A 25,354-nucleotide genomic window follows, 5' to 3' on the forward strand; every position below is an offset into this window, starting at 1 on the left:
TTTAATCAGCAGCATATTACACTCGCTCTCCCAAAAGTATTTGAAGGGACGTTGGGTCCCGATTAGAGCGGTTCGAGTTGTTGAGTCATGATCCCTTATCTCCAGCACAGGAAAAGGGGGATTCTTTTTCACCACAATCTTCAGGAGCAATATTGGACTTTTTTGATCAAAAGCCTGGAAACTTCAGCTACAAATGTTTGGTGGATGCCACCCACAGAGGAAAAAAAACCCAACCCAACCTTTTATGTTCAGTATAAACCCAGGTTGTCATTTGCAGAAGTTTAATGGTGGAAAAATTAAACCCAGGAAGATATCTGCATAGAAAGTTATGCTGAGAGCAAGCCACTAATTGGGGGAAGGGAGACTGGCATGACAAGGCTCAAATAAGATGAATACAAAACACCCAGCAGGCCAGGAAGCTTAAAAAAAGAGCTTGTTTCCTGCACAGGGTCAAGTTTTGTTTTAATGCCCTTGTTCAGTGTTTCCAACATAGATTTGCAACAATTCAAATTAAAAAAATAAACTGGCCGGTAGAAGGTATGCAGCATCTGAGCCAAGCATCCCATTCCTAAGAATTCCCCCAAGGCTTTTGCCCAAACTTATGGTTGCTAACTCCCACAATTTAATCACGTTTTACAGCATTTAGGATTTTTCTTAAAGCCCCAACTCCTGGAACCATCTGATTACATGGCTATCCCAACTTTCATTTAAAAAAATAATAATAAAAAAAAGGGGGAGGAGGGGAGAAGTGGAGGAGTTTCTCACACTTACCATCAGAAAGAAAGAAAAAGCCTGAGAAAATGAATCTTCAAGGCTCAAACCCCAAAGGCAATAAAAAACAAGAATCAGGAGGGTCATAAGCAAAAGAAAGCCTCCTCCAAAAACCTCTGATCATTTTTAATTCAGGTCTCACGATGCCTTTGGGATCTGACTCATGATTTTGAATCCCATTGATGGCCGTGCTGCAGGCAAACCTCCCGAGATTGGACTAGGGTTTCATCCCCTACCCCTGTTCGGAAGCAGCAGTCCCAGTAATTTTAGCGAGCTATTTTTAGATAAAGGGAAAATAACCTATCCAGAAAAGACAAAAGAAAAATCTCTATAAAGGACTAGCAAGTGTTTGTTCTGCAACACCAGGTGTCTGAATGGGACCAAAATGGCAGGGGACTCACAGAAATGCCCGGGAGTTTTGAAATGCAGCAAGCAGAATACGGGACCAGACTAAACCATGCCTAGGAAGAGCTTGGTGATCTTTTCTTTTCCTTCTATAATTAGTACTAGCAAACAACACTAACACAAAGGCCCCAACTGAGACTGCATTATTATTCACTGTCCTGCACACCTGAATTTACAAGATGCCAAATTTCCCAAATCCCATGGGAGCATTTAGTCTTGAATGATTAACAGCTGGATTTGAAGTGCGACGGATGAAGACCCCAGTCAACTCACGGGGGATCTTTAACCCATTCTAAACTTCGCCAGTATAAAGGAGATCGAGACATAGAAATGCTTTGGGTCAAACCTGGGACGTCCTTACCCAAACTGGACCGTCTGAGGTTCTCCTATCTCTAGGTTTTGTTGAATAGGAATCAGATTTACTTCTCAAAAGCAGGAGTCCAGACATGAATCATGGTCCAACTGCCTGCAGATTATTTAAATTATTTTAGGTATTCCCAGATGCTCAGCACATCGTTCCTGGAGTTAACTAACCCGAGGTAAAAATCCACTACAAGGGTTTCTCTCTCACCTTGCACTCAGTAACTGTCTTCAGCAGGACTTTACCTCCTGCTCTCCAATGCATGTGGTGAGAGCATGCCTCTTCTAGCAAAAAAAGCCTCCGACTAAGATCTAAATCCTACCAACTTTCGGTAAGACTTAAGCGTCCAAGTACTTCAATGCTTTTAAAAGCGTTTACCCTCTGTTTAAAAGCAAAACCCAAAAGCACACATAGTATGGTTTTGCAGAGAATGTCAGCCTAGGAATCAGTGGTTTCTGCTAGTTCACAAGCAAATTGATTCCTTTGGCTTCTGGCAAAACAGCAAGTCAAGTTACCTTCTGAAGCCAGGTCTTACCACAACTTTGTCCTCCACGCCAAAACCGAGACAGGTGGTGTGCAACTTTTAGTCAATGGGTTCAAAGTTCAGGGCTTTCCCATGGTCACAAAATGGAAAGAAATATTATGAGGTTTCAGCATTTCAGATGAGTCGTGACAACGTTGCTAATATTTTGTTGCTAGGAACTTGTCTGTCACAAGTGCTATGCTGCTTCCCAAAAAACGTGACGTTGCGATTCAACATCTGCAAACAGGAACAGTGTGGGACCAGAGTATGCTTCCTTCTCTAGTTTCGAAGGCCAAGAAGATAGTAGAATCGGACTGGTAATAGTGAATCAATGCCAATCTCTACTACAGGAGATAATTAACTCCTCGCCAAGCCTTAAGATCCATTCCAGCATCCCACCCCCCACTGAAGTGTCACAGCCCTTGTGTGCTTTACTGAACAGGTTCGAAAGATGCAGGATACAACCTGGCCTTCGGACAGGGGGTCAAACTCCATGACCTACTGAGGTTGCTTCTGACCCTAACATCAAGGCTGGAAAGTGACCTAGATTACTTTGCTAGTACTCTTGGTAACCCTATCATTCCAAAACTAAGCATGAGCCACAAAGTCTTGTTACCCAATATACCCACACTCCCACTGTTCGAGGCATGATGCAGCAAGCAAGCAGTGACCCATATGGAAGTCAGTCAGTAAACGCAACAGATTTAGAGTTTCTCTGAATTTCGTCCTCCAGATTTAAAATTACAAGTATGAGTGGGTAGAGTGCGGGGGCCGTGGTTAGAGTTCAACACAGGGAATCAGAGGACCTGGTTTCCAATCTAGGAGACAAACAAATGCCAAAACAGCAAGATTCACCAAGGAACTTAGGCACATGAAGGGGGGATTTAGGCAGAAGATGGCACCTGAATCAAAGAGAGCAATCTACAGATGCCTCACCTAGGCCTCGAGACACTGCACTAATGAGCCATTTTGCACGTGGATTAAAGCCACTGCACAGAGTAACTACCAAGCCATTACCCACCTGGTAATTTGTGCATTTGATTCTTTCTACCCAAGCGTTGTACTTTCCACTTGTCCTTATTAAATTACACCCCATTTACTTCAAACCATTCCTGCAACTTGCCAAGATCATTTGGAGTTCTAACCCTGTCCTCCAAAAGGGCGTGCAACTCTTCGCAGCTTAGTAGTCTGCAGATTTAATTAGGATCCACTCCATTTGTCCTCGTCATGAGTGCAAAACAGCGGAAGCCCACTCGATATATCCTTCCAGTCTGACAGTGAGCAGCTGGAAACCCATACTCACAAATGAGTCCTCAACCAGCTGTGCACCCACTTTAGAGTAACTTTACCTAGACCACATCCCCCAAGCCAGCTTATGAGAATGTCATGTCACACAGCGACAGAAGATACTCCGCGGACATCGTGAGTTTGGTAGTCCAGTTATTACTGCACCTACGTAAATGGAGTAATCCCAAAGAATCCTTCCACTCTTTCCACTGATGCCAGAGAGCAGAATCTGGTCCTGTCAGGTCAAAAGAAGTGGGACAGGAAAAAAGAAAAGTATATTCTAAACACCCTGAAAGTGCAGGGTGGCAAGAAGAGAAGGGTCTAAAAACAAAACAGTACAAAAGGAAGAAGAGGGTCCCGGATACAGACGCACAAGTGCACGATAGCAACACATCCTTGCTCGCGAAAACTCTCACTCGAGCCAGCAGCTCTCTTGGCCACGAAAGCTGGTGCACAGCAGATTGCACGGCTCAGCAATCTGTTGCGTCGCGCTGCAGAGCGGGCCACATACAATTCCTCCCCCCGGCACTGCTTCTTCCCACATTGTCTGGTGTCTGCGCAGCACTCCAGGGCACGCTGCAGCTCTCCCTGCGCGTCTGGCTCACAGCTTCCTTTTTACAATCCTTTGGATCTGAACCACTCTCTGGAGTGCGAGCCCCTGCCCTGCAGGGTACCGAACGGTACCTAAGAGATGCCCAATAGCCTCGGCTCCCAAGGCAGCTTGTGGGTCTAGCTCTTACAAGCACAAAAGCCAGCTTGTCCTGAAGTGCTGGAGCATGCCCACTGGGGACCAGGATTTTCAGGAGCTCAGGTCCCGATTGCCATCTAAATACTGCCAGATCATCAAAAACTCGTAGGACAATGTGTGCAGAGCCCCCGGCTGCCCCAACAGTGGTTGCTGGGTGCCAACTGCTTTGGAAAACCTGGCTTTGCAAGTATATCCCTCCTCCCCACCAAAAAAAGAAACAACGCACCCTATTAAAACCCTAGGATTGCATCAAGACAGAACATATGACCTGGGTGACGATAAGCACAAGTGGGCAGCTGAGACATCAGTCTGCATCTGTCCAAAGGCAAGAGCCTCAGTGACTCAATGGTCCGACATGCTGCGACAGCTCATAGGAACTGACACTTCATAAACTCAGCTCCGCCACACCAAGCCCTCGCCAACAGCAAAAAACAGAAGCTCGCTTGTGCTGTAACCAAGCAGTCCCTCTCTGTTCTCACCTTCCATCGATCCACATCCCACAGTGACTTGCATCCTCTTGAGTGGAAATGGCAGAGGGCCAGGGACTGCTCTCTGCTGCCAAAGCAGGACCACCCAGAGCAGATTCAAGAGAGCGATGGCCTTTACCGTGGCTGAAGAGCAGAGAAAGGGGTCAAAGCCAGTGCCTGGGAGCTAAACTCTAGGACATAAAGCAAAGAGAATCTCAGAAAGAAGATGTCAAGAGGCGGAGACACCCATTTGGTTAGCAGGTCCCTTTCCAGTTCTGGGTACCACCACGCCAACAACCCGTTTTTGGGAACGGCTCCTCTGCCAGTAGCTGCCCACCCTGGTCACAGGCAGAAACCAACTGTGGTGCCTGGTGCCGAGGGCTACGTTACCACCAAGCAGCCTCCCCATTCACGCAGGCAGTTAGCAAACAAGTGGCCCCATGATAAGCTGCTCACCTATCCTCATCCTCATGTGGCTCATAGGATGCTTGTGTGTGTTGGGGGAGGGACAGGGAGCATTGCTTTTTGTCACACTTTACCAGCAGGCCAGGATCAAGCCTGACTTACATACTGCTGGAAAAAAAAACAAACTTGCAACCACAGAGCTACCCGTGCCTCAGCTACATCCCATGATGATTTCTGCCTCTTCCCTGGGGTATTGACCCTTCACACTCGTGCCTTTTGGCAGGTTGGAGGGTGTAACAACCCACTGTGTGGTATTGGGCCTGGTCTCCACAGATCTCGTATGGGTCTCGCTAACTCACAATACTGGGTACGTATCGTGCTGCGATGGTTACGCAGCAGAACCGGAATACGTCACAGGGTTCAGGTCCTTAGCCCCTGTGGAGGTGAGGTTTTGTGCGCTGACCGGGGCATGCACAGCAAACAGCTGCTAGGGACCACTGAGGTGCTCCAGCTGAGTGGGGAAGAAGCATCCTTTGACGTCAAGGCCACAGCAAACAGCTAGGCAGCTCGGCCCTTGGCAACAGCGCTGTTGCTGCAAGTCAGCTGGGTTGCAAACTCTCCCGATACGAATATCCCAAGTTCTCCTGAGCAAGCACAATCCCTAGGACGGGTGGAGCGCTGTCTGTAGCAGCACAGGTGTTTCTGTATGGGAAGCGGGGGGTAGGCTGTAATAATAAAAGACACCTTTATTTTAGGGATATAGCTGCACCGACATCATAGCACGCAGCATGCGCGTACATACCGAGCTAAATGAGTTGGCTCTGTCTGAGTTTAGCATAGATAAGACCTAAAGGGGGAAAACTCCTGTTCCCTGTTGCAAGCAGTACAGAGAATGCCATCCTGGCCAGGCTCCCAACCAACTGGAGAGCACAGAGTATTTGCACACCCGGGGGACAACTCACACCCAGGACACCAAACACCACAGCCAACAAGCGCAGAATTCCTGCCCTGAGCAATGAGCTTGGGCTCCTGCCCTGTCCGAGGAAAACTGAACGTGCCAACTTTTGCTGAGTGGGCACAGGGCTCTGCGGCGGCCTCCCTGGCTTTGCCGTGCCCTTAGCTCATCCCCAGACCCAGCTGGTTTGCACAGAGTTGTGCCCTGCGCAAAGTTGGATCTTGATCTTGCTCCTGTTGAACTGAAAGGCCAGAAAATGCAGCCTGGCCCATTCTTGCAATCCGATCCCACACCCAGTGAGATCTGATGTTTCTCTTTCAACTCCACCTCCCTGACCCAAGAATCCTAGCCCTCCTTTCATCCATCTTTAAAAGTACATTTCTAGCCCTCCAGCAGAAAAAAATAAAAAAAGCAGCTTGGACATATGACCCAAATGCAAATGTACAGAAACCAGAAGGCAACATTAGGGTGTAGGGGAAGAAGGGTTTAGAGAGAGAGAAAAAAATGTTCCTGATTAAGCCAAATCTCCAAAGCCCGAGGGTCCTGACTTTGGATTTTTTGAAGGCCTGGAATTCAAAACACTCGCTGGCTTCAGCAGATGCCAGCTCCTTAAATCAATCTCTTCTTTTAGCCAGGACGTGGCCTACTACTAGGAGCTTTAGCACCTCCTACATGGCAGTGCGGCTCCAGCAGGCACAGCAGAGCAGCACGGAGAGAAGACATTAGCAGCTGACACCGTCTTCTGAGCTGTACTGCAGCCTGTGCCGCATTTGCAATGAGATCTGATGCTTTTCTTACATCTCCACCTCCTGGACCCAACGTACAGCTGCCTTTCCAGCCCCACAAGTGAAGTTTGAGGCTACTGTTCTACTTCTCCCCAGCAGTTTAATTTTAGAAAGACAGAATGGCAAGTTGCAGGCAAGTCTAAGCACACAAGAGGAGATTATCTTTAAACAATCCCAATGACCTTGAGTTGGGAGGGCTCAGACAGGCTTTCTTGAATCTGCTGCCAGGCCCCAGGACACGCGACAGAGGAAACTAAGCCTCGGGGAAAAAAAAAATAAGAGGCTTTCCTTAAACAGCTACTCATGTGCTCTACATATGTGGTGGCTTAATATAAAACTGGTCGACCTGATCCCTGCAAGATTGGCCTGATGCGATTTACGTGTGTTAGCCCCCTGGCCAATGCGATAATAATGCGGGTCACTCGTTCAAGATGGCACTTAAGAAGCGGGCTCAGTTTTAGTCCTGGCAGCACCTCCTCTGCTGCCGAGTTTGGCGAAGAACGTTCTGCTTGACGCGCTTTGCAAACGACCCCAACCTCGTTAACTCCACGGGCTTGCAGCCTAACTGTGCTGAATATGCAGCAGGCAGGCGAGAAGAGAGAGTCCAATGGCGCCTACTCCACCCACCTTTCCTGGATGGCAGGGCTTAAAAAAGTGCAAGTGGCTTCTACCCACTAACCCCAGCACAAGCATGCATAGAAATTGCCACCCAGGGGGTGCTCAGTGCTGTAAATAGAGCACCTCATACCAGACATTACCCTGAAGTTCAGCCTGTCCTGGAAGCACAGCTACCCGTCCAGCTGTCATTTGAGTTCAGGAGCAGGCACTGGGTGGGGATATTTTAAGGAGTGGCAGCTGGGAGACATTTGCATGGGACATTTGCATTTATGCCACCCTGTGAAGGCTGGCAGGCTTGCTCCGCTTTCTGCCTGTCACTAAGGCTAGGGACAGACATTCAAAAAGCCCAAGGCAGAATCAATCCGAGTTATGTGGTTTTTCTGTAAGTGGCGTAGTTTAGATCAGTAGAGAACAGAACATACATACATATGCCTTTTGATGGGGAGGGGGCAAATTTTAGACCAGGTTTCACCATTTTTAAACCAGTGTGTGTGCGCCGAACTTGTTATGGGTATAGACTGGTTTTTGATCGCTTATAAAACCTGGCCTACAGGAGTGTAGCATAATACATCTGTTTGTCTGTCCAGAGGAGTACACAGAGGCACCACATAAAAAGCCAGTTTTCCTGAAGTGGCAGGAAGATGCTGATTTGCTACCAACGCATAGTAACTGTCTTCTTCTTGGTTTCTGTTTGGAAGGGGCACATGCATGTGGTTTAAAGGAAGCAGGTCTCACAGCTGGACAAAGCCAGAGGTGGCAAGGACCTAGCTAACAAAGGGGGAGGACAGAGAGGTCAAAGCATCACCGCTGAAAGAGGCAGGCTCGATCCCAAGCACGACTGACACTGCCCTCTTTTTGTGCAGATTAATGCATGTGGCAGGGGCTGGTGACAACCAGGGCCAGATACTGCAATGATGGGTACAGCATGGGAACCTACACAGGCTCTGCTCCCATTGGCCTCATCGTGAAAACTCCCACAGGAGTTTTCTTGAATACCCTTCAGTGTATTCAGGACTGTTGGGGGTGGGGGGAACCTCACCCTTCCCTGTTGTGCGACACGGATCCTTTTTTGTAATAAGGGGATTTTGCCCTCTTGGACTTGGCCAGAATTTCCCCTGCCATTAGTGCTGTACAGCATGTTAGGCAGCGGTTGCTGAATGGGATCATGAGAACAGGAAGTGCTATAAACTCAAGCTACTGTAGCTGGGCTTCAGCCTGGATCGGTGCATCTCTGCCTTGCAAGGGTGATGGGCCAGGGACCAGCACACAACTTCAAAGAGACCATCTCTGTCTGAACTGCTGCAGACTTCCTGCGTGACCCTGGACAAGTCACTTTGCTTCCATGTGCAATAGTTTTGCAGAGATGTGTTGGGAGAATAAACATGCATGAAAGATGATGAGATGCTGGAGATGATAGTTACAGGGTCCACGTTCAACAAGCTGCCGAGGCACAGGGCCTGCTTTCCATCTTGGAACAGCTCACTGTTGCCAGCGCACTTCCAGTCTTACTCACCGTGCATTGCTCAGAAGTCGTGACCTAAGGAAGCTCCACGCTAGGAAATCACTCCTGAGAGGACTTTTCTACAAAACCTTCCTGCAGTCTTCATGCCCGAAATAGTGCACCAATCCTCAGAGCCTCTGACCAAGCCAGGCAACCTTTCCCCCGAATAAGCCACAGGGTGAAAATTCACCCGTTGGTGGCCTAGGCACTGCTGGTGTCCAATTTAAACCTCTGAAATCAGGCTTCAGTGATTAGCTTTGAGTCTTGTGCTACCTTTGTGCCCTGTGCATGAACTCCAGCTGGAGGAATGAACTCGGTGCTGGAGGTGCTGTCGATTCCAGAACACAACATGCATCAAAAAGAAAAAGCATCGTTAGCATTGCTTTGGGATCTGTTTTGCCTCAGTATACCATGGCATTTACCTTCCTTTAAAAGGCTGCAAAATCTTCAACAAAGCCCATACAACAGGCATGCAGCTGGTTTCTTGGTCTCTCAGGTTTACTTCCAAAAGGCAGCTCTGTCTTATGCAGCTTTCAGTGGTACCCAGCACCTGATACACTTTAGTGCAGTTACGGAGGCTGGGGCCAAAAGCAGCTCTTGGGGCCAAACATACCATATAACATGACTCTGGACACTAACAAAGCAGTGGGTGTGAACTGGTGTTAGCACGGTGAAAGGTCTGCCCAAGTTTCCCTCATGCAGAGAAGTCGATAGGGGTATGAATACAAAACACACGCCCTTTTAAAAACTATCCGATAGCAGAAAGGAGCACTCTGGGAAACGGTCCTGCCTGCTCCTCCCCTGTATGGGGAGCGGGAGATGGCAGGGGCTGTCTTTACAAAGCAGGGTATTTATCGAGGCCCTAAACGCCCCTTCTTAATCAATACCGAGCTAGAGGGTGGTTGGCTGGGAGTACGAGTAGGAGAAAACCCATTGCCTGCGATGCTTCAAACTTCAGCTGACAGCTCACCGTAAAGCACGAGGGAACGCGCCGGGAAGACCTACTTTAAACAAGACAAGTTTTCTTCGACTGCACATTCTACGCTCGGTGTGAAGCCTGCTGTTGACATGGGGCTGGAAGCGGCTCTTGGGGCTAGAAATAGTTGACACGATGGCTTTGGACACTGGCCAGTGAATCCAAGCAGGGATGAAAGTTTTCAAACTGGTGTCTGTGTTTGGGGTTCGTGCCCCATGTCAAGGGAAACTCTCTAAACAAGGGAATCTTTTTAAAAAAAATAAATTTTGGCAAAGTGAATGGCACTTAAGGATGAAATGCAGTGCAAGGGCTACCTTCTTTTCTGTCCTATCATCTGGCGCAGAGTGATGACAGCTGAAGGGAGGAGACCAGATTTTTAGTGCCTGTTCTCCCAAGGGCCTCCTGCTGACCGAGCGGGGAAGCTTGCATCAAAAGCAGAGTTATTAGCTCTCGTGAAAGTGCTGCTCAGTTCTTCAGGATGGCCTGGAAGGCCGTGACATACGACCTTGCTATGAAGCAACATTACAAGGAAAGCGAAGGCTCCAGATGTGATGAGCGAAAGAAACCTGACCCAGAAGTACAACCTCACACGAGTGACTCTCTCCCCCGTCACTGGGTTCACCTGACCGCCGCACCAACTTACCCGTCAGAGGGCAGACGGTGCAAAGGGAGGTGCCTGGAACAAGCCAAGTGAGCAGTGTGCAGCCGTGCACCAATCAAACAAAGTTAACAGCTCAGCCCGCTCAGTTATCAAACAGGCTCCCAAACCCCTGCAGCAGCTGTGCAAAACCAGAAAGACCTGAACCAAGGACAGATCAGTGCAAATGGGAACCAGTAGAGTGAGTCCAACCTGGCCTCCCTCGGTGCTCTGCTGTGTCAGGCCTTGCCCTGGGTTTGGCCAAACACAAATCACTGCTGGTAATTTTAGAAGGCTGGAAACGCCCAGCTCCCACGCCTTTTGTCCTCAGTGCTAATGGGCAACAAATGATGGCTTGCAAGTAAACAGAGCAGTTCGTGCATGCACGCGCACACATTGGTAGACGTATGCATTTCCCAAGCAGAATGGTTATGTGCCAGCAGTGCAGCACTTTGCACCATCAGTGCCCTGTGGTGGCAGAGACCTGTTTACTGATAATGCATGACTCCTGACCCCCCGCATTTGCAGCGAGCTTCCCAGCACCACTAAAAACAGCTTTCCAAACTTGATTGACTAGAACCCCTGCCGTGGCAGCGCCAGGCTAGTTCAGGCATGTTGTTTCAGCAGAGAAAGGCAACTATCTTCTCACATTACCTTTAAAGTCTGTAACAGATTACATACAGGAGTGAGCAAAAGAACTCAGCGTTTTCAAGGATTTTTTTTCCTCCATGTTTAAAAACCCTGCGTGCACAGGTTTTCTTTTCTTTTTTCCTTTAGTCTGCCAACAGACCCACAGAGCCAAGACCCATCCATGGTTCTCTGCCTTTTCTGTACCAGAAACCAGCTCGCCACCCCTGGATACCTGCTGCCACACAGCACTGACAAGAGGGCAGACTAGTCAAAATCCCCTGACACCTGCTCAGGTGTCCTCAAGGCAGGATTCCCAGGTAGAGGACCCACCCTTGGAGGTCAAGTCACCACCCAAGGATTTTACCTACTTGCTTTCTCTCACTAGAGAGACTTGTCTGCCCAGCCACCCTACTAGGAAGATTCTCTCCTACCATCGCAATGCCATGCTTGGTTTCTTTTCGCCGCACTGACTACCTTGCATGCAACCCTCCCCTGCACACATCCCCCACTAGAAGACATCTCATCTCACAAGCCAAGTTATTTAAAAAAAGGAGTCTTTGTCCATTTCCAGAAAGTTACACTAACAACAACCCCTGCATGGAAGACAGCAACAGCCAGATCCCAAAGCAGAGCCATTTCACCCATTTATCTTGACAAAGCCCACATGCTGCCTGGTGAGAGGCATAATAAAGAGGAGGGAAAAAAAAAGTCCTAGCAACTGGCTTGTTGAGAGCAAACTTGAACGACTTACCCGTCACAAGTACATATTCATGGAAAGCAACAGGAGCACTTGGATTGCCCACCTACCTCTGGGTCTGCTAACTTTGCACAAAACAGCCCTCTTGCTCTTCGCAGCGTTACTGGCTGCCCGTCCTCCATGTTCCTAGGAGTTTTAGCTATTGCCCAGTGCCATAAACAGTGCATTGTTATTACTGCAGTCTCTTCCAGAACTAAAGGATTTTACAAGTGGTCATTATTCTTGTTTTAAATATAGGTTTTTCAAAGAAAATGACGGCAATTATACACCACGGAGAGCTTTCCAGCTTCACAATGGCTGGAGCAAACTCACTGAGCAAAAAATAGGCTCGACTGCGGACTGGAGGAGTCAGCAGATATTTTAAATTGGAACTGGAGCTCTATTTCTGACAAGAGAGCCCAGGAGCTTCTGCGCTTCCCTGCACGGCAGCTTTATTTTTGGAGAGAGCTGATGAGGCGTGGTGATGACAGGGGGCGGGAGGAGGCAAGCGCATTGTGCCTCTAATTGTCAAGCTGAAAACTCCTTGCAATTAGAGCACGTTTCAAAGCATGGCACTGCAGATTCGCAAAGCCAGCGCAATGCTGTGGCAGCGTTGGAAATAAGAGGGGCATCTGCCCATTAAAGTAAAAATAGACAGGAGCCATGTGTGAGCGCATCTGATAGACAGCATGCTCCAGTGGACAGCCCAGCTGATAGTGGGAGCCAGGAGGTATAGGCTGTCACTGCTGGTCTGCTGTGCGCCTTTGGGCAAGATACTTCACTTCCCTGTGCCTCTGTTTTTTCTTCCCATGTTGTGTCGGTCTCCTCTGTTTAAAGCAGAAGTGCTTCAGGGCAGGGGCTGTCTCTCCCCAGGCGTTTATAGCAACCAGCGCATGGACCCGCACTGCCACCCCACCTCTGATATTAGGTGTAGCGTTTCAGCCACATCGCACAGAGGAAGTCTTCCAAAAGCGTGCATGAGACAATGCTTAAGTCATTAAGGCACTTTCTAACCTAGATTCCTATTTTCAAGAGGGATATTGGCTCTTAGGAACTTGAGCTCTTGCCAGCCTCACTCTTCAACAGTAGCTCTCCAGTGCTGCAGATGATGTCCAAGCTCACTACCTATTATACAGAGGGAACTGGGTCCAAAGGGGAGAAGAGAACCAAAGCCAGAGGTTATCCACCAAGTCAGCAGCAGTCAGGCCAGGGTCTCTCCTGATTCAGTGTCCTACCTGCTGTTCAGTCGGCTTGAGCACTCCTCACACCCTAGGCATGGCTCTACATTTGGTGCAGCAACGTGAAAGTGTTACATGGCCAGTAATACTTCCCCTTACAGAGTACACTTTTTGCAAACTGAGATCATTAGGAAAACATTCAACTCCAACCTGGACATGCTTGAGGGTGTATAAAAACACACACTTAGAAATCTAAACACAACCCGTGGATGCCTAGGATGTAACACTTCCAGCTGGGTGGGGGAAGAGCCCTTACCTCACTATTTGCAACTCAAATGGTGCAGCCCTGGAAGCTGTAAATGAAATGGTGCATTCAGCAAGAGGCAGAGACAAGCCATGCGAAGTGGGATGGGGCAGGGGAAGAGGAGGGGAGGACACATAAATAGCAAAAAGTCAACTGGATTTGGAAAAAAGGCAGCTAATTGGCCAAGGTAGGGTCTTTCTTTTCCCTGCTGACATGAGGCTTCAAGTGCTCACTCTCACATGTCCACTCAGTAATTAAAAAAAGCTTTAGTGTTCATCTCGTCCCTCCCGCCCAGCTCAATGTTACTACAGCAGGCAACAGCTGCCTCAAAAAAAAAAAAAAAAAAAAAAAAACCAAAAAAACCCCCACAGCATCGCTTGGCAGCGAGGCAGGTTGAGAATTCAAGAACTGGGATCAAAACATGAATGCTTCACACAGTGCTACTGTTTCCAGCCCTCGGAGAAGAGGAACAAGACCGCCTTCTTCCCAAGGACTGGCGGAGACTTGTGGGCAGAGGGGCAGAATAAGTGGTTAAGACATTTGCTGTTCTTGGCAAGGGCCAGCCGTGTACTTGTTCACCACCTTAGCGACCACGCAGTTGGAGGTGTGAACCAGACAATTGTTCCTTGAAATGGTAGGATGTGGCTGAGACTAACTCCCCCCTGCCCCCCACCTCCGTGCTGAATGCTTTCTCAAGGGTTGACAAAATGACGCGCTTTCTGACGTAGGCAATTCCAGTTAACCTAGAGACTGGCTACTTTTTGGCAGCTCAGCCACAGCACCAGACTCTCTCTACTGCACCTTTGTCACGGATAAGCCGTGGCCCCAAATACCCAAACAGCAGCATACAAAAGGCAATCAATGTTTAAAGCAGTTGCTCTCAGCCTTTTTAGCCACCATAATTTTTTGCAATGTAGAGACATCCCAGCTGAGAACCACTGAGCTAGAAAGCTAGGTTGTGCCAGGTGAGGGTAAGCAGGAGGCATGCCCTCGCCCCCTTGTGCCCTGCTTTTTCCACCATCTTCTCCCTTACAGCCTGTGGTATATACCCAAAGGGCCAAAAAAAACCCCCCAAAAAAATCACTGCTCCTCCAGTGACTCAGAAGTCTACAACCGAAGCCACCTGCACCTGCAGCCCCAGGAGCACAGGAGGTGGTGCCCACCCAGGCACGCGTGCAGAGCAGAGCACACTGGTAGGACCATAGGAGCCAATTCCTCCAGAAGCCAATAAAAGATTCACTGAAAACAGAGCACAGACCTCAGGATTTGGCTAGTGGGGGCAAAAGAGAAGGAACATCCAGGGCTTTTCCTCGCTCATTAGACATTCAGGATATTAGTGATCATGAGGACTGGTTGTTCAGTTGGGGTCAAGCCAAGTTTTATTCATGTTGCTGAACACGGCTACAAACACATTTATTCAATTCAGTGGCACTACTTGTGTCAGTATGCTTTTGCTCATGCACATGGGAAGCCTTGCTCAGTCCAGTCCTAATCAAACAGCTTTTCAGCTCCCTGAAATCACGGGGTCCCCAATGATCAAACAGCCAATTCTCCTTGCTTTTTAAGCAGAGCGCCAGGTCTCCATTTATCGGCTTCCTTCTCTCTTCAAACAGGAAGGGGAGACTGCAGGAAGTTTGGTCATGGATTTTTGTTTGTGAAGAAACATAAAAGGTCACAACAATCTGCTGGACCTGGGCATAGTTTTCAGGTGCCAAGCACCTGTGACTGATTTCTGCTGGAGCTGCGAGGTGCTCAGCGCTGCTGAAACTCGTGCCCCAAGGGCTTTATTCTGCACTGGGCAGGTGCCCCTTGCTTTCGCCTCAACCCAGGCTCGTGGCAGCTACGAAGAAAATATTTCTTTCCCAGTGCCCCTAGCAAAGAGCACCTCTTCGCATCCACATCAGGGCTACACATATATGCCCTCTTGGTGATGTTCCAGTCACTTCAATGAATATCAAATGTGTGAACAGACAAAGCTTGGGAGCCATTCTGGAGGAGATAGACAATCTGCACCCTCCATCCTTACTCCATCCTAGCTTCATATCCATCAGACTAAGATTAAAAAGTGCTTCCCCAGGTTAGCAGGTAGGAAGAGGGCAAAGTTGCATTTACAGAGCAAAGCCAGGATATACAGGGGGCGAGGGGGTCTCTGCCCATACTACCAAGTTGAAGTGGAGTGCTACCCCTCCAGGTTGGTGCTGTGTAGGGAAAGCACCCCCCGCCTCTCTTCTTATGCAATCAGGCCTTCAGGCATCAGTGGTCACCAGCCAGAAACCGGGAAGCTGCCAGGCCCTGTGGCCCAGTGCTGCAGCTACCTGCAGAGCTGAAAGCTAATAAAACCGGTTTGGCAACATTTTTTTTTATCAGGCTCAGATGCAAATCAGGAGAGGAGCAGGCCAGCCTGTGCTGCATAAATCCCTGTGCATCTTAAAGAGACAGATGTTATCTGGCTCCGTTTTATTTCCCTCCCCACCCCCCAGATCAAATACACTTTCAAGTCAGGTTGTGCAGCTCAGACCCAGACAAAGCGGCACAGCTGCTGAGCTGTACGGCTTCGTGACACCCTCGTGTTAAGCAGTTTTAGGAAACCAAAAAACAACCCAGCAAGCAGCTGTGAAGCATCCTCATGGACAAGCCAGGCATGATGCGCACAGGTAGCCATTCTTTCCCTTACCTGTACGACTTCTTTCCTCACGTTGACAACATCCAGCCAGTCATTGAATCTCGGGTAGCTGCTGAGCTCCTTTGTCCTGTCGTTCAGGGGCACGCTCAGCTTACACTGCCGCTGTCTGTAGATGTAGTCCATCAGTTTGGCCTGTCAGGACAGAAAGCAAGTAGCTGAGACAGATTTCTTTGATGCAGGGACCATCCTTTTGCGTTATATCGGACAGTGCAAGGCCCAGCGTGGCTCCGGCTCAGGATTTGGGTTCGAAAGTACCCCAATCGTACAAATAAGCAGACAATGATGAACGAGGGCTAAAGCTCCCTTATGCTAAAGGACACAGAGAGCTTGGCTTGCTTTGCTGTTTCAGAGGCAGGAAACACAGGCCCTTTCCACCCCCAAGTTAGGCCACCAGCAGTCACCTCCAGTGGTTAAGTTTTACTCAAATTACACACGGTGCAGAAAGCAACCAATTGCATTTCTTCTGAAAGGAATTAGCCCCATACACATCAGGTATAGCCAATCCATGCTGTGCCATCACTGCCTTCCTATCAGTTACTATCAGCCACCCTCTCTCACCCCCTCCATTTGTCTATCAAGCACACCCTAGATGAAGGCTAGATGCCACAAGAATAATCTACTGCTGAGCAAAAAAAAGAGAGCAGGGCTTTCACAGGCAACAGCCACCCTACCTGTTACCCTGCAGTACGCCGTACTTGTTTCCACACTCCTAGAGAGGAAGCTTTTGGGGTACAGATGACCTTCCTGTCGGTTTGAAACACCCAGCGCAATGGGCCACGATTCCACTCAGGTTTCTGGGGTTTGCCCGAACACAAATATTCAGAGAAGAAAACAAAAGTCCAAGTCAAACACCTGAACGTTCAAGAGGACAAGACTGATTTTGCTGCAAAAGGTGATGCTTAAGAGAGCCGACTGATGCAGAGACAGGGGTGGAAGAGAAAGTATCGTGTGCATGGTTACATTTGCCTAACATCTGGGGGGGGGGAAAAAAAATCCTCAAAAGAAATTTCTCACTGTTTAAGCTGCATATTCCCAGAGGGGAGACTCAAGCTTCAAAGCCTTCTAAACAAAACAATACCTCAAAGCAATTTAGTCCATCTGTGTTTTATAAAACCAAAACATGTCTACAGTAAAGTCGAGAATTTTAGCGTTGGGGATAAGATCAGACCTATAATTAAAAGGAAAAACAAACACCCAGGCCTTGCCAACTTCCATGTCTCCTCTTCTCAAGTTTCCGCTGGAAATATTTTCTGTCTACACGTCTGAAAGATGCAACACGGTGAAGTCACTTGCAGGAATAAATCACAGGACTTACAGATGCAAAAGACTTATTAGATCAACTCATCCGGCCTTGGATGTAGAACGAGTCAGATATTAGCAGAGAAACCACCGCTATTCCTGCTCCTCACTAAATGGCTGATGCATACGACTGCCCTCTATGGAGCAAAATGTTTTTAACCTACTGAACTGGGAATGTTACCACCACCTAGGGACCATCCTGAAGAGAGGAGGCCAGTCCCTACAAAAACTTGGGACCAAAAACCCAGCTACTTACAAAGGAGGCACAGCTCTGCAAGGAATGTCCCAAACACCCAGGAAGGCAGTCCGTGCTCACGAGCAAAAAAAAAAAACCACGCAGGTTAAGGAGTAGCAGAAGGGGAAACAGTAGTAGGCAGCAAAGTACTGGCCTCATTAATAAAACTACTGGTTCCTACCCTAAAATCCCAGAGAAAGTCAAGTGGAGAACCTGTGAAGGATGCAGTGACCTCTGAAGATGACCCAAGAGCTTAAGACCCAGTGGAAGTTGCTTCTGAAAAAACCCTGCTCTTCTCACCCCCAAGCTCTGCACCCCTTCCAGCTGAACAAGGGCAACACTTCCTTCCTAGAGACTTTACAAAGATAACAGCACAGGATGGATTTCTGTGCTCACACACAGCCTTGCTGAAATGCACGGGGACCCACACGGGCTAGAACAAAATCGTCACAACCAGGTGGATGCTAGGCAGTACAAGAGCATGGCCAGGGTGCCCCATGCATGTACTTCTGCCCCTGCTGTTCTCCAAGTGGTTGAAAAGCTCACAATTTTCGATAAGATCTGAAGTTTCTGGAAGCCAGCTACTGTCTGTGAACATATACGGCCACAGACGGTTAGACAGCACTAGAAGAAGCTTGACGAGCCATAGTTGGTGGGGAAGGCTGCAGTCTCTGGCCACAGCCGCTTTGCTTGGTACTTCAGCAATATCTGTAGTGGCAGCACCAGGCGTCAGCCACTCAGTGCTGGAGCCAGCAGTGGATGCAGCTCCCAAAGCAAGCCCTGGGCCAGTATAAACTAGCACCGTGAAGTGGGCAATTACAGCGAGTAAGTCACCATGGTGCCCATCTGGAATCTGTTCAATGCTTCATGAAGGTCGCCTGCATCCTAGGAGCTCTGTGCAATGAAGACGCAATAAAAATAGCTATTGACAATGCCTGGCAGATCTGCATTTTTGGACCAGGTTTTCCAGTAAGATCGCTGGGTTGGTCACTGCCTACAAATGGCTCGGGTCACAGGGCAGTTCATTGGTATTTGAGGATTGTTTGTTTTATAACTTCTGGCCTCTGAATGATTAAATCAAAACGCAAGAGGAACAGGTGCTACATACAGCTAAGCCACAAAACAGCAGTGTCAGAGCAAGCCTACTTCCTAAGGCAGGCAGTGGAGGGGCAGCAACGGCCCCCAAAACCCATCCCGGTTTAACAAGACATAATCCAACAAGTGGGCCCTGAGCATCCAAATTCCAAGATGAGATCAGTGAAAATATTCAGAAGCAGTGCAAGGGATACGGGGAACCCTGAACGGGATTCAGGCCACATCTGCAGAGCACTCACCACGGGCACTCTCAGACATGCTGCCCTGCTCCAGCTGGGCCGTCCCCAGCATGGAGCAAGTGCTTTTAGCTGGGCAAATTCCATCAATGCAGGACAGTGCATCTAATTACCCTGCCCATGCCTGTGTCCCAGACAGAGCTCTGCTGCTAAGACTTTGGGAAGTGCTCTCCACGGAGCAGCAAGACATGCTTGCGGGCGCTACCACTGCGCACAGGCCATGCGGAAGTGCCCGTAGGAGTTCAACACCCCAGGGAAGCTGCTGCTGAAAATCCTGACTGCTAACTCTCCATCTCCATCACCCTATCAGTAAAATAGACTGATACTTCCCATCTAGTTAGACCCCAAATGCAACACAGAGCGCATGGAGCTCTGCTGAAGTCAGCGGGCCTCCCAGGGGTCACTGGACTACAAGCGCTGTGCTGGTAGAGCCAGCTTGCTGCGCATTAAGTGCCCGTGATCTCTGTAGGCATGGCCATGACCCCTTTAAAATGAACCCCACTAACGATCCAGCACCACACAGGTCTCACGCGGAGATGTTCTGGCCAGCAGGGAGAGTAGTGACAAACCTAAGTGCTCGTGGCCAGGGGTGGAAAAAGCACAAAGCAAACCATTAGCAGGCACAAATGGATACTGCGACGGGCTGAAGTCCCATCCCTACTGAAGCCAATGGGAATTTTGCCAGGGAAGTCAGTGGGGTCAAAATTCCAGGCATAATTTTGAGAGAGATGAATTTTGTTTGGTTCAGGCACGCTGGGAGCTCGCTTCCTGAGCGCAGCAGAAAAGCAAACAGGACTCTGAAAGAAAGGCTAGGCTTCCTACTGCACGGTCTGTAAACAGCATAGTGCTCCAGCCTTCCAGCAGCCATGCTAACAACAGTGCGACAGGTGCGGGAGAAGCAGTGGATCATGGTTGTGGAGTAGCTATGCCGAGGGAGCTCTGTGCCAAGAGCCACTGAGGACCAGCACCTGCAGTACCACCCCCCCGCAGCCTTATTCCCTGGCCCTACTTCAGTGTTGTGGTATGTTTTTGTTTTTTACCTGTTGAGTGCCCTGTTCAGGCCAGTCCCCGCAGCTCTGCAGAGCCAGGCTGTTCTGCCTGAACGTGCATTTCCCACTTTGCACGCAAAGTCACCCCTGGACCGCAACGCGCCGGAGCAATCCCCACTCCCTGCATCCGAGCTCACCCCACGGCAGTTCCACGGGACCTGGAAAATCCTGCACTACAGGTCTGTCTTCCAGCCACAAGCTGCCCACACGCAGGTGTCGGGGAGGCAGCAGCTTTTCGAACCCCAGGGGACTGCAGAAGTCCCAAGTCCCTCTAATTAACACTAAGGATGACCATGGTGATTCCAGTAACAAAGGAAGTGAGCAGTCACCATGAACACAGCAGTAACCTGAAATAGTGCTGGGTCATCCCTCCAAAGGCCTGTTATATCAGCCTTGGCTCGGTGCAGGAAAGGGAGACACAGGGAATGGCTGGCTGGCTAACTTCAGTCATACGCGACCTTCAGCTTTTGCACTCTCACGCCCCACCCGCCAAGACCGCTTATAAAGGCACATCTCCTGTTCACTCCTGAGTCAGTCAGAGATGAGCTGTCAAATTCATTTTAAACCTCTTTGCCCCCTCGCTAGCTGCTCAGTTTCAGTAGGGACCCGTTATTGTCTGGAACATGGCCAATGCTTTGTGCTATATTCCTGTGACATACTGCAGTTTGCCAGACTCCTCGTTTACTGGGATGTGTTTGCTCTATTCTTTATCAACCTTTGGAGGCAATTTTAAAAGCCATTCATAGATTCATAGATGCTAGGGTTGGAAGGGACCTCAATAGATCATCGAGTCCAACCCCCTGCATAAGCAGGAAAGAGTGCTGGGCCTACATTACCCCAGCTAGATACACATCCAACCTTCTCTTGAAGACCCCCAGGGTAGGGGAGAGCACCACCTCCCTTGGGAGCCCGTTCCAGACCTTGGCCACTCGAACTGTGAAGAAGTTCCTCCTAATATCCAATCTAAATCTGCTCTCTTCTAGCTTGTGGCCATTATTTCTTGTAACCCCCGGGGGCGCCTTGGTGAATAAATACTCACCAATTCCCTTCTGTGCCCCCCTGACGAACTTATAGGCAGCCACCAGGTCGCCTCTCAACCTTCTCTTGCGGAGGCTGAAAAGGTCCAGTTTCTCTAATCTCTCCTCGTAGGGCTTGGCCTGCAGGCCCTTAACCATACGAGTGGCCCTTCTCTGGACCCTCTCCAGATTATCCGCATCCTTCTTGAAGTGCGGCGCCCAGAATTGCACGCAGTACTCCAGCTGCGGTCTGACCAGCGCCCGATAGAGGGGAAGTATCACCTCCTTGGACCTATTTGTCATGCATCTGCTGATGCACGATAAAGTGCCATTGGCTTTTCTGATGGTTTCGTCACACTGCCGACTCATGTTCATCTTGGAGTCCACTAGGACTATATGGACTAAACTCCTATATGGACAAGCTGGGATCTCTACCATCTCCTGGAAAGAAAGCAATCCCTCCACACTCCATGCTGCGGTGGAGTTTCCACGCCCAACTGTATTTGTGACTGCCTCCGTGAAAAGCGTGGTAAAGTGCACCAGGCAGGATCCCAGCTCTGCCCATTAGATAACGCTCCACTTTGGGCACATTTAGAAACTGACCTCGTTACCCAAACTTATAAGGCGGGCACAGGCCCAGCTCCACGGGAGTTTCTCATTTTCAAGATTAAAGGATGCTTCTGACCAACTCCAAGCTGATCCCCATTAATTCTGGGGAAGTCAAAAGACTAAAAGGAGGGGAAAATGGGAGACGTGGCCTGGTTGCTGGCACCTTCAGCACTTCATAGGACACCAATCTGAACTCTGCTTATCCTCCCAAAGAGTTTAATGTGTCCATACCAGGTGGCTTCTCTCTTGAACAGGCAACAACAGGAGGAATGGAAAGGATTGAGAATAAGGGCCACAATATACGGGGCGGTGTATGCAGGGCAGGTGATCTGCAGTAGTAAGTGGGTGGCAGGGAGGTCACAGGCAGAACGGAGCAATGCAATAAGCTCAGCTTACAAGAAGTGCTCCTAGATGCACACGAGAGGGTCAAAGCACACAGAGCATGACAAGCGTTTGCTTTCATGGGGGCCATCCCCCACCTTGGCATCCAAAGCTGCTGCACAGGCTCACTACAACCAAGCAGGCTGCACCTTCTGGAGTCACTGAAGGCCAGACGGCACGATCACATTTCTGAAAAACCATTACAGGGTAAAATTCCCAGACAAATCAGCACCATGGCTTGTTACTGCTTCTCCTTTCATCTGGTCACCTCACCCCTTCCCCATTCTTGGACACAACTCAGAGCCATTGAGCAACCTGGGAAGGAAGTAGTACTGCTTGTTCCGTAATTTTGAAGCCAGCACGGCCAATGCAGCGGAGTGCCGAGGGGGTACAACAGTCCCGGGCATGCACTATAGTGGCAAATTGCATCACACATGCTTATTTTCCCTTAACAGCAAAGAGATAGACAGACAGACAGACACTCTTCTCACTGCTACTGGCAGGTCATCATCACCACATCCTCTGAGATTAGCAGGTTCATTCAGTTCTGAGCACTTTTCATCTCTCCTTATGGCAGGGGAAGACCGGTTCAAAGAGTGCATGGCCCTATCCTGCCCCATCACCATCAGTGTCAGCTTTCCCACAGATGGAGGGGAGCACAGGATGAAAGATTTTCAGGTACCATTAGCTTGTGCTCAGAGCACCTGCCATTTCTGCTGAGGCCCCTAAGAGATGCATGGATTCAGCACCTCCGAGTCTCACATCTCCTGCATCAGGGCCTCTTCCACTAGAGCAGGGCAACTGCTGTCCCTTTGGCGAGTACAGGGTGAGACACTAGGGCATTTAGTAGGCTGAGACTCGAGAGCTAGGGCTCTGCCACTGATTTTCTGGGTAACCTTGGTCAAGTTCAGGTTTTTCTAACAGCCTAGTGGGGCTTATCAACTTGGACTGCATGAGCAGCCACTCCACGAATGCTTGCAGCCCCAGCACAATGAGGCTGATTCCAGTTGAGGCCTATACAGTAAAACTTAAGTCTGTGGTGGTAATCCTCCATATATTGGTTGGGAGAGCCGGGCAATCTGGAGCATCAAAAGCATTGAAAGCATTGCTTGGCAACCTGTGCACATCATTGAGCAGGCTAGCCTCTCACATCCCATTTCCATAGACACTTCAAGTCCAAGCCGGTTTCCCTCTGCTCCTATATACACGCTATGCTAGTATTTCCCCCCCGGTTGGATGAATCTCATTTTGTTACTTCCTGCCCAGACTTCTAACTCCACTATATGGTTTGGCTTAAATGGCTGTGCTGTTGCAAAACCCTTTTCTGAGAATATAATAAAACTTTCTGAGTTCAGTGACGCAAATAAAAAAAAAAAAAAATCCACAAACACCAAGCAGGTCTCCAACCACAAGTTAGACCGAGAGATAAAGCCTGTAGTAACCTTTTCATTGCCTGTGCACCGACTAGTCCTGCATGGTATCACACCAAACCCCATTAAGGGGCAGCATATTCTGGTTGCAGGGGGCCAAGAAGGAAGCCAGCGAGAGGGCCAGGGGAGGTGGGCATTAACTCCAGTTGAAACCCATTTGTCCTCCCCTCGATTTGCTTGAGGTGCAGCAGGAATAACGTGCGCTGATCTGTATCCCTCTGGCGAGAAGGGAGCAGATTAAAGTCCTACTGCTTTAAGGGACTCCACGTTGTAAAGGGGTCACCGTGCGATTGAAAACCCAGGCCAGCATATGCAAGGGAAAGCTGCCAGGCTTGTGCATTCTTTATTTATACAAAAAACCTAGCCAAACCTCTCGAGACAGGAGCTCGCCTGTAACCGTGACGTCAAACCAACAGTTGGGAGCTTCAAGAACTGCACAAACAAAAGCAAGTACATGCAGGACCTCTGGTTGGACGCTGGTGGAGATGGCCAGCAGATGCAATTGCTTTTGCCTAACCAGTTTTCAGATGCTGGATGGCAATGTTATTAAAATAAAACCAAAAATACCCAAAAGGCTTCCCAGCCCCTGAGAAGCTACGAACGCTGAGTGCCTGGAAGAAATCCATCTTCAAATTGCACCACTGCATTTTTCATCCTGCTGGGATGCGACTGATCAGAAGTCGCACGCTAATCTGATTTCCCAGAGAATGTCACAAAAACAGCGTTTTATGGCCCCTAGCCAAAGAGAGGTCAGATGTATTAAAAGCGGTGTACTTAGGATGAATGATCTTTTCAGCAGAATTTGTTCTCAAGTCTGTCTTTGTCCTATGAGGACTACGACATCTTATTCCAGAAGCCTTCGAAGACAAAGCAGGTTAAAGCTGGTCTCTAGTGCTTGCCATTTGAGCTTTCGTCTAAAAATACCTGCATTAAATCATAATTCAGTGCAGTCAATCCACATGGCAGGGGATTTGCTCTTTCCTTAAGCCTTATTCCAAATTCTCAGACTGCCTTACAAAGAGAGCAAGAATTGCTACATCCAGTTTACAGACCAGGGAACTGAGGCACAGGATATAAATGAGCTGGGTCCCAATGTAGCAGGAGGGACCCAGCTCCTAAGCCAAATGCAGCCAGCCACAACTTGGGTGCAGACCATGACTGCAAATGCAGATGAACCACTACTTAGATCAATAACACCTATCCTTGCTTGAAACCAGGGCAAACCATGCAGGGGCACCTGCAGGGGTTTGCACTGGCGTTCTAATATAGCAAAAGGTTTAATCTGCCTGTAACACTTTTGGGCAACTGCGCACGCACTGCCGAGAGGATGGGCAGCGATTGGCTGCACAGCCCAGGCTGCGCGTGCCCAAATTACCGGGGAAGGTTGTGGTAGCAGTGAACACACCCCAGCCGCCTGTGATCCCTACCTGCCAAAGTGGGGTAGGGATCACAGTGGCAGTGTGTCCCCCCCCCCCCCCCCCCCCCCCCCCCCCCCCCCCGAACAGCTGGCAGGGATGGGGAGGTGGCAGGCAAGAACGGAGGAAGGTGGATGTGGGCCAGGCGGACATGGAGCAGGGGGGTGGAGGGACAGAGCCCCCTATTCTTGATGGGCAATTTGCCAGTCACTACATATTCTGGCTGCTGAGAGCAGGAGTCAGGGCTAACCCTCAGGATGCAGAACACTGCTTTTACCTCCCCTCCTCCTTCCCAGTTAGAGCAAGAGCATCCAAGGAGGTCCGAAGTGTCGTAGGACTCGAGTTGCTTCCATGAGTCAGACTCGTACCGTGCATTTCCTGCGCTCTCCCCTCCCCACCCCAACAAGTTCCTGCAAGCCGCTCTCCTAAAGGGACTCCCTGAAATTCCCTTCTAGCCCATCTCTCCACATGCCACGGTCCTCCATTCTCATTCCCTCACATCCGATGCCTGCCATGCTATTCCCTCATCTCTTCTTGTGCCCTGTCTCACACCAGGGTGATCTGCTGAGATGGGGGCACAGACTATCAGTACCGCCGGCTGTTCTTTCACATGCTTGGT

General features: G+C 49.3%; 1 protein-coding gene and 1 long non-coding RNA gene across 4 annotated transcripts in view; one reads left to right on the forward strand and one right to left on the reverse strand.

The window, feature by feature from the left end:
- LOC149854187 (uncharacterized) overlaps nt 1-25,354 on the forward strand; it is a 180,808-nt gene that overhangs the window by 36,425 nt on the left and 119,029 nt on the right. The window lies entirely within an intron of this gene.
- The window catches only part of KSR1 (kinase suppressor of ras 1), a 93,996-nt gene that overhangs the window by 30,698 nt on the left and 37,944 nt on the right, over nt 1-25,354 (reverse strand). The window contains exon 2 of the mRNA XM_090024884.1: nt 15,962-16,102. Coding sequence (XP_089881010.1) covers nt 15,962-16,102 — 141 coding nt within the window. The remainder of the gene's footprint in view (nt 1-15,961; nt 16,103-25,354) is intronic.

Source organism: Crocodylus siamensis, chromosome 13 (genome assembly GCF_052110815.1).
Source record: "Crocodylus siamensis isolate JL-2025a chromosome 13, ASM5211081v1, whole genome shotgun sequence".
Taxonomy (NCBI): domain Eukaryota; kingdom Metazoa; phylum Chordata; order Crocodylia; family Crocodylidae; genus Crocodylus; species Crocodylus siamensis.